Genomic DNA, 13,126 nt, shown 5'->3' on the forward strand with positions numbered 1-13,126 from the left:
AATGCCTGTTTTAACAGATTTTGCAGCTAGAAAGATCCAAATGACGTTCAGCTTAAATCTTCCCAAGTTACAAGTGTGCAACACCAAAATTGCACTTCTAACTTCTGGGTCCTTTTTTATGGGAATGCCAGCAACATAGAATATAATATGATCTAATTGGAAAAATCAGTTCTAGCTGCCATGGAATTACTATGAATTACCCAAGCTCACTGAGAGGAGACTGAAGATTTTAAACTCAAATGCTATTTTAATGGTCATCTTTTAGTTCATTTTAATTTAAAAAAAAAAAAAATCTTCCTGATTTTAATTTTTCACTTGGTGCAGCTGGACTTCCAGTTAAAACTGATATAACACCTGGGCCATCGCGACTATGTTCTGGAGCAAGACGTTCCTTCTTTTGTAGAATGAAGTGCAACAGGCCTTCAGTGAAAGTAGAAGACAAAGATTTTCCCTCCACCTGTTCCAAGAAGAAAGGTAATGTTTGAACATCTTACAAAGTTAAAAACAAACCTGTAATTTTAAAGAATTCCCTGTATTGAAGATATTCTTCATTGTAGCAGTTGGATAAAGAGTTTTAAGTTTATTGCTTCTTGCTCTCTTCAAACTTTTCCAAAAAGAAGCTCTTCTATTGTGGCATGCTGAAAAGAAATAGTGTTATTGGACAAGACTAGCTTGTGCAGTCTTTGCAACAGTTGTGGTGAAAACTGATGCATGCTTTGTTGAACGGCTCTTGTCCTTATGCTCCTAAGTCTCTGAAAATAAGAATGGAACTTGGATGCTTAAGTCACTTAGGCCAGGTGCTATTTCCACTTACATGGCTACGTTAAGTGCCGTGTTAACTGCGTGTCTTGGCATGTGCATATAGCTTGTAATTCAGCATAGCTATGCTTGCTCAGTGCTTCCCTACTTCGTCTGCTATGCTATGGCCATGTAGCTATCCCGGGGAAAATAGAATTTCATGAAACACCAGGCAAGTCCTAAAACTTGAAGAGAAATCACTAGTACATTTTCATTTGAGGAAGCGGTGGTCCTCATGGTCCAGTAGCCTAGTAGTTAGGGCATGTGCAAAAGTGAGAAACCTAGTTTTTAGCCCCCAACCTTGCTTACCCAGAGAGGGTTTGAACCTGTCTCCTGCTTCCTAGCTTTGTTCTAAACACCAAGCCACCATCACCTCTTCTGTTGAAGTGGGCCTCCTGGGAAGACTAAAGTAGAAGATGTATGTGGCCAAGAGGCATGGAAGCTCAATGAGATATCTGCTACCCTGGAAGAGATTATGTTAATCTATTTTACCCAACATATATTAAATGTATTGTGCAGTGAGCCACCTTCAGGGGGAAGGCTGGAGCGCATTCAGAGCAATGCTTTACCCATGGCCCATGCTCAAATGTAGCATCGTAAAATATATTCACAAGTGGTCTGAAAATTTAGGGGAACTCACCTCAAAAGATTCTTGGTGGACAAGTCGGTTATGCCAGAATCTGGCTTGGTTCCCTGAGACTCCCCTTAGAGCAGGGCAAGTAATTTAGAGTGCTTTCTCAGCTACAACTTCAAGAGCTTCTAGAAATTCTTCCTTCAAGGCAACTTATGAGAAGCATGGGAGGGAGAGAGAGAAGAAACACTGAAAAGGGCAAGAAGGCAGATAAGCCACTCCCAAATTCTCTTTAAAGTATAGATTGCATTCCTAGTCCCACTATAAGAATCAGGAGATCCCACATGCCAGAATGCGTTCTGCGAGAGCTCCGAAAGAATAAGGTTGCTAATATTTCTGTAATGAGGCAGAAGTTTTAGGGGTGCATTTAGCATGCAAAAGCGTCCTCCAGTTGGCAGTTCTGCAATATTTTTATAACCAGTCGCACAAGATTTCTCAAAAGATTTAAAAGGCTCTTCCTGTTGACAACAAAACCAGCTCCATCATGGGGGTCTCAATTTAGTGCTGTCATCCCTAGTGAAATCTCCGTTTGATTCATTAGACACATTTATCTCTCCGTGAGAGTTTCCTTCCTTACAACAATAACATCTCTTAGGCAGTTCGGGCAGCTGAGGACTTTTGTCATCAGGACAAGTCTCTCTTGGATTGCTCCTAATATTTTTATTCAACAAGGTTCGTTTTACAGTTTCATCCTAACCCAAGTTATTCTGTTAGGGTAGAGTGTAGGGAGGAAGGAGGTTCCTTCATCCAAAGCGTTGTGTACATAACTGATCCCTTCAAACCAATCCCATAAGTTGTTTGCTGAAAGAATGAAGTGTGGTTTTTATGTACAATTAATTAATCTGAAGGCCATATCCAACTCTGCCACTTCAACTCCAACCATAATCAAAATTCATTTAAGTAAGGCCTAATCTGCTCTCTGTGACCTTCCTAAAAAATATCCCCTTGATTGGATATTGTAGGATGGGGACATGGTTGCTTGCAGAAGTTTAAAAAAAAAACCACACCGCGCTTTACCAGAAGTAGCAGTACATTACTTTAGCCTGGCTCTGCAGCATCCGTAAAGATCAGGTGCTTCAGTGGGGGGTTTTTGGCTCTTTTAGCTAAAGCTGATTTTAATTGGCTATTAGGTAAAAGTGCTGAAAAAGCCCCACTAAAGCGCCCATCTTTACAGACATTGAGCAAGCCAGGTTGAAGTACAGGTTGAAGTAACACACTGCCTCTTTTGGGCATGTGTGGGGCTTGGCGCAAGAACACGCCAAGTTTAAAGTGAAGTGCCAGTTTTGGGGTTGGTTTGTTTTTTTTTATGTCTGCAAGCACCTTTTGTTCCTTTTCAAAGCAAATTTGGATAACGTTGCTGTCAGTTTTTCAGCAAGATTCCCAGCCCCCACTTCCTATCTAGTATGCTGGCTGGGAATATCCCATAGGAGGTGCCAGTCTGGGAAAACAGTAAAACAGTAACGGTAACTTGCCAGTTCAGCTACCAGAATTCTTAAATTTGTGTTGTCCTTGTGTGCTTTCCACAACCAGTTCTCCTCCTACTCTGCTTTGGATTCATGTGCTACATCATGATAGAATGTGTATGAGAAGGAGGAGAATAAATAGTTGGTACTGCACAATCCTTTACCCCTGCAGTTTAGCACCTGAGGATGTATGGGACATGAACAGACTCTGATGGTAAAATCTTCAGTTTCGGGAGCACGTACTTGCTCCAGGCTGGAATGCACACAGGCACAGTACCTCTTGAAGTATTTGGTTTCAGACATGGAAAAGAAAGGTCACTCACAGAGTTATGAGCTAAGAATTATTAATGGAAAAATCTGTAGTTTGGCTTTTTAAAAATCCAGGACATAGGGTGGTAAAACACGAATGGCTTTAATATTACCACTGGTTTGGAAGGTGTCATGTTCACACTAAGCATCTGATCCTTCTCTAACATGTAGTATGCATTTGTGTATGGGATGGCAAGCCTGGTTTCCGAGATGAGAGAAACACTGTATGTTAGCAAGCTTGATTGACAGCTGAATTTCTTTGAAGGCAATGCTGACACTGTAAACCTTCTTTTCTTTTATAGCAGACCGTAAAAGCTTTTGCACTATCCATAGCACAGGATATTTAAAAAGCTGGCCACCAACAAAAATGGGACTAGATGAAGATAATGAGCCTGATAACGAAGGTTGTAACTTAAGCTGTCTTGTTGCAATTGGACGGCTGCATCCTCATGTAGTTCCACAACCAGTCAATGGTGAGATCAGGGTTAAACCTACAGAATATGTTTCTCGACATGCAATAGATGGGAAATTTGTTTTTGTAGATCAGAGGTAAGAATCATTTTGATAATTTTGATAACTAGAATAGTCTAATGCTGATATTTATTACGATGCTGAAATTTTATTACACAACGTGATTAAATTTATTCAAGACAGCCATAATCATATGCAAATAAAATAGTAGATCACTATTTTGTTAGTTTACTTCATTACTGGCACTTAATTACAAACTATTTGGGTCTCAAGATAATTCCAGTGGGATTAAGTTTAAACTATTAATGCTCATTTATCAGTTGGTAGTATCTAATAATGTAACCAGAACAAAATGATGGTGTATTAGTTTTAAACTGTAGTGTTTATATTTAATTAGGTTGGAAGAATCTACCTTTTATCTGCAGATCTCAAGATGAAATGACTTCTGTTCACATTCAAGTTGCAACATTTTTTTTAAAAGATTTTTTGAATGTTAAATTTTTCTGAACATGCTGGATAGAAGGTTCTGTGTAAATTACTATATGTGCCCAAATCCAAGACAACTTTTGAGTGTAAGATGAACACGCATTAATTAGATTATATACATGGAAAATTATAAATTTGTTGTTATTTTCCATGGACAGGATCTAATTAATGGAAGGTCATCTTAAATTTGTCCCCCTTTCCACTGCTGTGACAGGGAAAGCAGCAGTGGAGTCTGAGGGGCCAGACCCTTACCCCACATCCCCTCCACATGCCTACCCCCTGCCACCTGCCTCTCCATGCCTATGCCTGCCCCCACACTCCCTGCTTCCCCAGCCCCTTGTACCCTCTGCCTGAGCCTGCTCCCCACTATTCCCTGCCCACCCCATCTCCCTTGCCTTCTGCTGCAGCTCTGCTCCTCTGGGGCAGTCAGCAGCAGCGTGACCTTAGTTCAACCCCTGCTTCCTCCATCCCCTGCTCCCTCCTGCAGCCTTCCTCCCGTCTTCTCTTGCAGCTCTGCTCTGGCTTCAGGGCACTCAGCAGCAGTGGTGGCTCTGGCCAGGCCCCAGCCCAGGCAAGGAGAAGAAAGAATGGCTTCTGGCTGGGCAGGGTTGGGCCTGGAGGGACAAAAGCTAGAGCAGAACATAAGGGCAGAAGTGACAGCTGGGGGAAGGGAAGAAAGGTTGGGGGCAGGCTGGAGGGCGGGCTGCAATTCCCCACCACCCCCAGTTTCCCCCACGTACCTCCCCAACCACGTGGCCCTTCCTCTGCCAAACAGGCTCTTCCAGCCCAGGGCAGGCGGTGATTCAGATCCTGCTTCAGCCTAGGAGCAAAGCCAGAGCCAAGCTACTGCGTGCCCCAGACAAGTACTCAAATCCAAGATGAGGCTTTTTTTTCTCCTATGTTGTTGGGGATGGGGGGGGCCTCATCTTGGATTTAAGTGAGTATATGGTAGGTTGTAATAATAGGTTCTAAGTCAGTTTAAAGTGATTTGGTCAATTGGTGCCTTAACTGTACATACAAGCAGCTCCTTATTAAGAGAGATGATGTTGGTTGTCACAAACAGTGACTGATATAAATTCAGATGATCCAGGATCTCTTTTGAACCAGGGGAATGTTGAAATAACAAATGGCTGCTTCTTTTTTTAAATGCAGTTAAAGTTTCCTGGATCACTGTGGTGGTTTATTTCAGACTCTTACTTTAAAGTTTCTTTTCCTTTTTAAAAATGAAGACATAATTTCCTCAGTTTGAGAAGAAGTAGAAGTACTTCTTGCCTTCTAAAACAGTCACTGCCTGTGTCTAAAAGTAAAATGGAATGATTCAGCTGACTTTCTGATTTTTCTCAGCAAAAGCAGCTAGTAGCAATCAGAGAAAATAATATTAAAAATCATTTTTAATTAAAAATTGCTTATCTTCTGATGATAATTTTGTTTAGAAGGATCTAAAAAATGTTGAGCCTTAATCTTGTTTTCTGCAGGCTAAACATACCTGGTACCTAAGCTTTTCTTCATACAGCTTGTGTTCCAACCCTTCATCTTGTCATTTGCTTCTGGACTCTCTCCAGTTTCTTTGTCTTTAAAAGTGTGATTCCCCAAACTGGGTATAGCAGTACAGCTGAGGCCTAACTAGTGCTGAAGAATGCTACTATATCCTTCTGTGTCGTACTATATACAATGTTCCTGTTGTATGTAAACTACGTTTGCTTTTATTGTGATGGTTTTACATTGCTGAAGGTAGGCTGGATTTCATCTTGGGGCATAAGTTTTCATGAACCAACTCACTTCATCAAATGCTGTGAAAGGATATGCACAGAGCAGTGTATCAGACGGACAGTTATTTCATTCATGTTGAGTTTTTGTGGTCCACCCAGCCCCCAGATCCTTCTCAGTAGTCCCACTACCATATAATTAATTAATTTATCTTACATTCTGTATTTGTGTCTGTCACCTTTGTATTGCGTGAACTGCTGCTGCCATGTTTTTTTTTCCCTTTTATGTAGAACTTTACATTTGTATTTGTTGAATTCAATTTTTTTAAATACAGCAGAGTTCTCTTCACACTCCATCTGGATCCCTTTGAATCTTAGTCCTGTTCTTCAAAGCGTCCCTCCTACTTTCATGCTGCCTGCAGATATGATCCATACACTATTACTGTATCCAAACGAATAAAAACATCAACTGGATTGGACCCTAAGGACCCCTTGTAGAACTTTGCTTAAGAACTTCATTTGAGACCTGTCATCTGACATTGACCCATTCATTAATTTTTGATTGTGGCTAGTCAGCTTATTAGCTGTCCACCTAATGGTAATTCTCCTTAGCCCACACTTCCCCAGCCAGCTAAAGAGTATAGCATGTGGCACTGTCAGAAACCTAAGTCCAACTATATTATGTCACTGCATTTTGCTTATCCACCAAACCAGCTACCGAGGCAAAAAAAGAAGATGGTACTGGTTTGACTTGATTTATTCTGAACAAATCCGTGGTCTGCTTACTGGTCATCCCTTCATTCTCCATATAATTGCAAATTTACTATTTCACAGCTTACTCTAGTAGATTTTCATGTATTAAAGTCAAGCCTGACCAGTCTGTACTTGTTACGTAAGTAATTTCCATGCCAGCTCAAGATGGTAGTAATGTAACAGTTACTCAGTATTCAGTTTCCTGTGTTGTAAGCAGTAGTAGTAACATAGTCAATACAAAGAGAAATGGGGGACCATCTCATCAGGTGCTTCATGTTTTGGCTCTTATCTAGTAAATAAGTTCAGTGCATGTAAGCACCTATGAGCCAGGACAAGTGTGTTCAGTATATTGCAAGAATCAGTCCTTACTCCATAAATCCACTTGATATTCACACATCTTGTAGACATGTAGTTTTAAAAAAATACTTCCTTAAGCCTTGGAACTGATATAAATGCATTGAATCCATGATCTTCATGGCCTGTACACAGGCCCTTTTATTTGAAAATGTCGTATCCAGAGATCTTATATCTCTTTCCAGTATTGCAAGACCCTGCTTTGTTAATTTTGAAGTTTTCTGATGAGGAAATAAAAATGGGTTGGCTGTGACTTAATTGCTTTATGGTCCTGTCTAGGTATAATAGCAGTAGAACTGTACAGTAAAGTGCCTCTTAGTTTTACTTTAGTAAAAATGTATTCTTTTATAGCATTTTTTCATATCTTCAGTTTTCTTTTTTGTCTGTTTTTCAGGGCCTGTAGTAGGGAGAAGTAAGAGACATTTTTTAAGACACTAGTAGTGACAAAAGCAGGTTTCTGGGCATTCAAAGGAGTAAAACAGCTTCTAGAGTGTTTGAGAACCTGCATGCTACCAATGGCAATGTGTGCACTAAGGTTCTCCCAGTTTCTTGTGGATTACCAGGGGGTTTAAATCAGTTCTACGTTCTCCAAATTGGAAGTGTTCTCACATTTGTAGACAGCGGGTCAGAATATAGTACTTAAAAGAAAACTATTGGCATTATATGATTATTTTTAATTTGGTTCAGAATTGAGATGCAAATAACTTTTAGTTTTACTTGAAAGTTAAAAAGTACCTTTACTGCACTTACTTCAATGTGGGAATGCAGGGGTGATTTTTTTTTTTTTTTAATTTATTTAAAGGGCGACAGCCATTCTGGCCTACTTGCCACAGGAACTTCTAGGCACTTCTTGTTATGAATATTTTCATCAAGATGATATAGGACATCTTGCGGAATGTCATAGACAAGGTAAATCATTAATTACTAAGCTTTAAGAAGGAGAGTTTTAGTTTTTAACTAGATATAAGTTCCTTATATTTCACAAAAATACATAAAATAATTGTACTGTTTTTAGGTTGGCAAGTATTACTTTTTTGCATGAAAACTATTTTGATTTATGTGCTCTGAACAATGTAATAATGGTTGAAATGGTATGAAGCAAACACTTAAGATTTTTACTGAATCTGTGTTTCTGCTATAGAGAGAGTCTTAGAAGTAGTGCTATTTTCTGCCAACTTAAATTCAACTAAAACTGAAATGAAAGGTCTGTTTAACATCTCTAGTCTCTATATAGTCCTTGTGTAGAACTGACAACTAAGGTGTTTCATTATCTCTCTGTGTTTAGTTTTACAGACGAGAGAAAAAATTACAACCAATTGTTACAAGTTTAAAATAAAAGATGGCTCTTTTATTACATTGAGGAGTCGCTGGTTCAGTTTCATGAACCCTTGGACCAAAGAAGTAGAATATATTGTCTCAACAAATACAGTTGTTTCGTAAGTATTTTTCCTTAACACATGCACTCTAACATCAAGATTTTATCCTGCCTCGAGGATAAGAACATAGAGATTCCTCTAAAATGTTAAACTAATGTATTGTTTTTAAGCACATAAGCTAAATAAAAGCAAAAGTATACAACAAAAGGAATGAAATCTAGAAATTAACTACACACAGACCCTTTTAATATTTATTAATGCCAATGACTTGAGTTACTGGATGAGTTCTTTTATTGGTTTGTATAAATTTGAATACTACATTTACTCATATACCATGTGTACCTTTATCCCAAAAATTACCCATCCAGAATTGTGGGGTGCATTTTAAAGTAATAAGGGTGATTCCATCCCAGAATGATTGTCGAGGGCTGGCTTCCTTCAGCCCATGGAGGAGGGATGAAGGCTGCTACTTTAGCCAAAAGCAAGAGGTTTGCCAGATTGGCAGTGACTTTTTTTGGCTGACCAGCCAAGGGGGATGCATGACTCATAATAGACTATACTCCTGGTCCATGAGGCCAGAATTCCACAATGACTTCTTTTCTTCATTCTGCTTTCCTAACACAAGGTGCATGTCTTATCTGGGGTGTGTGGTATGTGAGAAAATGTGATAAATAAGCTCATATAGAAAGACCCTGGAATCCCAATCCTATTTACTGCGCCTGGCTACATAGCTCTCCAGTGAAAGAACCCCATTTTTTCACTGAGGTTTGCTTCAAGTCCTGGGCCTGTTGCTCCTTCATTTTAGGACAAGAGCAAATTTAAATCAGATATTTTGTGCGAGTTCTGTATCTGTTTCTGCCAAATATATCCAATAGCATCCTCCTTGATTTTATCTATCTCTAGTACATGTTGTTCATTGTAGTTTCCTCATTGGGATGTTTGGATCTATCTCCTAAATTTCAGACATTGAAATATCCCCATCCAAGTATATATGTATGTGTGCAAAGCATGTTTACTGTTTTGTAGTCATTTTGTCATTTTCTTTGTTTTGATTTAATACCTTCAGCACCAACGTACTTGATGGTGGGGATGCAGCCTTTCCACAGCTTGTAGCTTCTCCACATAGCATGGACAGTGTACTCCAGGCTGGAGAAGGTAACTACAGTGTTGTGAGAGTTAAACCTGCTAGACAGAGGTTACTTGTTTCCCATTCAGAAGTTGCCAGTCTCTTGGTGAACAGCAGGTATACTTTACATGTAATGTATACAACAGAGTGCCTACTCCCAAATTTAATTTGCATAGGAGTAATACAAGCACGGATGATGATGATGATATGAAAGTGAGAGTAAATAGTCATAGGAAATCAGTGATGGCAGGAGAGACATGGAAGAAAAGTTGGATGTTTGCTTGCAAGGGGGGAGACTGTTCTACGTGTAGGTGTTGCTTTTGTTACACTTATTTTGATTCTGGGCTATTTTATCTCTCATTGACATCAACCCAAAGAGATTGTTGTGGAGGTGACTGTCTGAAAATGAATTGCTAACACACAAAAGAATTCACAGACAGTACTCTATGGCTGCTTTTATTGTCTTAAGTGCATTTTATTTGCACACCTTCCAGTTTCTCCTGACTTCCGTCACTGCTGCCAAGTTCACATTAGAGTAACAAAAGGCAATTACAGACCATAAGAGCATAATGTTTGGGGTTCGTACTGCTTTTCCCTCCCTTCTCAGGAATTTACAGTTACCCAGATGGACTTGGTTAAATATTTAGCAGGTATATAAGGATTGTCCCATACTGGCTCTGGTCTCTGCTGCTAAATGCTGACTTGTTAGTAGTGTGCTTTATGAAATTTACCCTCTTTCATTGTTTGATCAAAGTGTGTAGACACAGGAGATGACACGCTAATATTTAGCACTAACATTTTGCCAAAAGTGCACTTACCATCTGGCCTGGGACAAACAAGTCCTGGTTATGGTGAATATGTCACTAGTATTTTGTGCTCAGGGTGTGGATATCATCTTCTAAGAGGCACACCTTAGCAGGGTGCAACATTTGCACTTATGGAACCTTCCTAATTTGCACTTCTGGAAACAGCCACTAGCATAAGTTAGAGCAGCCTGTACCTTGGGACCTTGTCACAGATGGGTGACAATGTAACTGGAAAATGGCCAAGAATGTCCTTCAGATTTTGCAGGATGGTGTGTTATATTTATAACTTCACTTTTTTTTAAAAAAGAATGTAATGAGTTGAGTGTAACTTGTTTTCTTTATCTCTGTGCACATGTAAGATCTTACAGATAGATATTCACTCACGTTTTAGGTGGCCCCAAAAGGACCCATCCTACAGTCCCTGGTATTCCAGGTGGAACAAGAGCTGGGGCAGGTAAAATAGGAAGAATGATTGCTGAGGAAATCATGGAGATTCACAGGTGAGAGAAACTAGCTCTCTATTTTAAAAATGCTGCTGTTTTTATAAGGGGTGTCCTACACTTGTTCTCATAAGCACCATGTATTATTATACAGTTGCAGTACTAATGTTAAATAGATATTTACTATTGTCTCATGAAGCTTTGGCCATGCTAGGTCAAATCTGATATGATAAAAAGGAAAGCACCACCAAGAAAAATAACATGGTTCTTTTCAATTAGGGATAGGTTTTTAAATTAAAGGAGAATCTTTTTTTATTACTGTAGTATAACTGTACTTTAACAGTATTGGAAGAGGAAGAAAGAGCATCTAACTATGCAAAAAGTTAAATCATGGGACGAGATGAATGAAAAAATAGACTGGGAAAATAATTTTATAGGAATAAACTGTTGCCCCTAAATGCCAAAAATGTTGGGTTAACTGGGAGACCATCAGCAGAATAAGGAGTGGTTGAGCCAAATCCAGAGATGAAGAATTAGGTGCAAGTTACTCTTAGAGTCTCTTAAGCTTAAGCTTTATGAGCCCAACCCATGGCTACTTAGGCCAGGTGCAGATATTATGGGAGTTAATAAATGTGCGCTGGGGCGGGTGGAGGGGGAGGGGTACTTTAATTAGAGCAGCTCTGAGAACCCAGACTGTCACTTGTATCAGCGTCCCTGTGCTGAAAAATGGTGGCAGGGCACTTTGACTAAAGCACATTGAACGAGCTTTAGTTAAAGCACCCCTGTCACCATTTTTCAGTGTGGGAGCACTGATACACATGATGCTGGAGTCTGCTAGAGCACAGTAATTACCACACTCCAGCAGAACTGAGTCTGCTCCAACATGCTGTAATTACTGTGCATGAGAGCAGATTGATTGTGTGTGTATGGGCGCCCTATACTTTTATTGGTCTAAACCTGTAACAGAACAGAAGTTTGGTGTGCATAGACCAAGTTCTGAATATATAGACCAGTCTAAGATAGACCTGGATCGATGTGCAATCAGACTTAATTGATTTAAGTTAGGTGCATCAAACTTCAATACCGGTTCCTCTATCGATTCAAATTAGGTTGCTGTCCACCAGCATCCCAGGCTCCTTTGCAGCCCCCTGGTAGCCCCCCCACCCTCTGGCAGGGATGTGCACTAGAACTTGCCCCGCACTCAGCTGCAGCAGTGTCCAGGAGCTCTTGCCCCCAAGCTGTCACAGAGCCAAGTCAGCGCAGAACCTTTCCACAGCTCTGTCTCCTGCCTCTGGCCAGATGTCAGCCACAGGCAGGCAGTGGGAGTGTAAAAGGAAAGCATCTCTTTTCCTGTGCATGAGCCCTGGGCACCCGTATCCACAGCCCATTCCCTCACACCCCATCATGGAGCACCCCACAATTTACATACGTACCTGACACCGAGTCCAGGAGAACCCTTGTGCTTGGGTGGAGCCACATGGAGTCTGCACATGCTCATGTAAGTGAGCACATGGAGCTGGGGGAATGCAGGAGCTCCCCCAGCCTGCGTGCCCTCCTCTTCCCCCCTGCCCCGTCCAAGAGTGAACATGCATTCTGTTCACTATTGCTCTTAACCTACACTGCTTACAGAACACAACATAACTTAGATTGATTTTGCCTTGTGCTTTTTGAATGTCTGTACCTAACCCAAGGGCACAACATGTATCAATGCAGAGACTTATGCTAGTTCTGAACAACAAGGCTGGGTAACAGAAATAGTCAAGTTGCATTAGTGCTGTGTTTGACCTCAGCTTAGAAGCATCTTCTAAATAAACTGATGCCTAGTGTGTAATGAAGTCTGTAATGATGCAACTTGTATATTAGTGAGTTTAAGTAAGGATACATCCAGAGGCTAGTTTAGAGTAGGAATAGATATATAGGGGGTCAGAGATAAATGTCCCCCCCTAGTACGTAGCTCATAGTAAGTAGCAATTTTGCCTGAGAAGGCCCTAGGGGTAGAAGGGGTGAAGTTTAAAGTAGTGATGTATTTATACCTAGTAGTGATTGCACCTGCTTAGCTTTATAGTATCCAGATTCCTCCCCTTCCCACCCCCAGTTATAGCTGTTTTTTGTCAGTTATATTTATGAAAATAATGCCTAATGAATAAACAAGTTTTTATACCTCTGTTTGTAAAATAAAAATGCTTATCATGCTTGCGTGCCGTGTCTAAAGATTTCCAGTAGGGGGCTACAGGTTCCATACCAACTATGTTCCATACTGGAATAACATGGCTTGTTAATGCTCATTTAGTGATCTGGAGGCCACAGATCACTGTGGGCCTGTTGCCAATTAAATACAAGAAAACTTGCGCTAGAAATCAACTTGAATGGGAATGGTATGAGTTAATGCATAAGAGCTGACAGCTGG

The 13,126-nt window shown here is 40.3% G+C and overlaps 1 protein-coding gene across 4 annotated transcripts in view; it reads left to right on the forward strand.

Moving 5' to 3' along the window:
* ARNTL (aryl hydrocarbon receptor nuclear translocator like) overlaps positions 1 to 13,126 on the forward strand; it is an 84,747-nt gene that overhangs the window by 61,674 nt on the left and 9,947 nt on the right. For all 4 annotated transcript variants that reach the window (XM_019551477.1, XM_019551476.1, XM_019551475.1 and 1 more), the window contains exons 11-16: positions 325 to 474; positions 3,504 to 3,750; positions 7,774 to 7,880; positions 8,257 to 8,407; positions 9,414 to 9,502; positions 10,671 to 10,779. In XM_019551477.1, coding sequence (XP_019407022.1) covers positions 325 to 474; positions 3,504 to 3,750; positions 7,774 to 7,880; positions 8,257 to 8,407; positions 9,414 to 9,502; positions 10,671 to 10,779 — 853 coding nt within the window. The remainder of the gene's footprint in view (positions 1 to 324; positions 475 to 3,503; positions 3,751 to 7,773; positions 7,881 to 8,256; positions 8,408 to 9,413; positions 9,503 to 10,670; positions 10,780 to 13,126) is intronic.

This window comes from Crocodylus porosus, unplaced genomic scaffold (assembly GCF_001723895.1).
Source record: "Crocodylus porosus isolate Cpor-Errol unplaced genomic scaffold, CroPor_comp1, whole genome shotgun sequence".
NCBI lineage: Eukaryota > Metazoa > Chordata > Crocodylia > Crocodylidae > Crocodylus > Crocodylus porosus.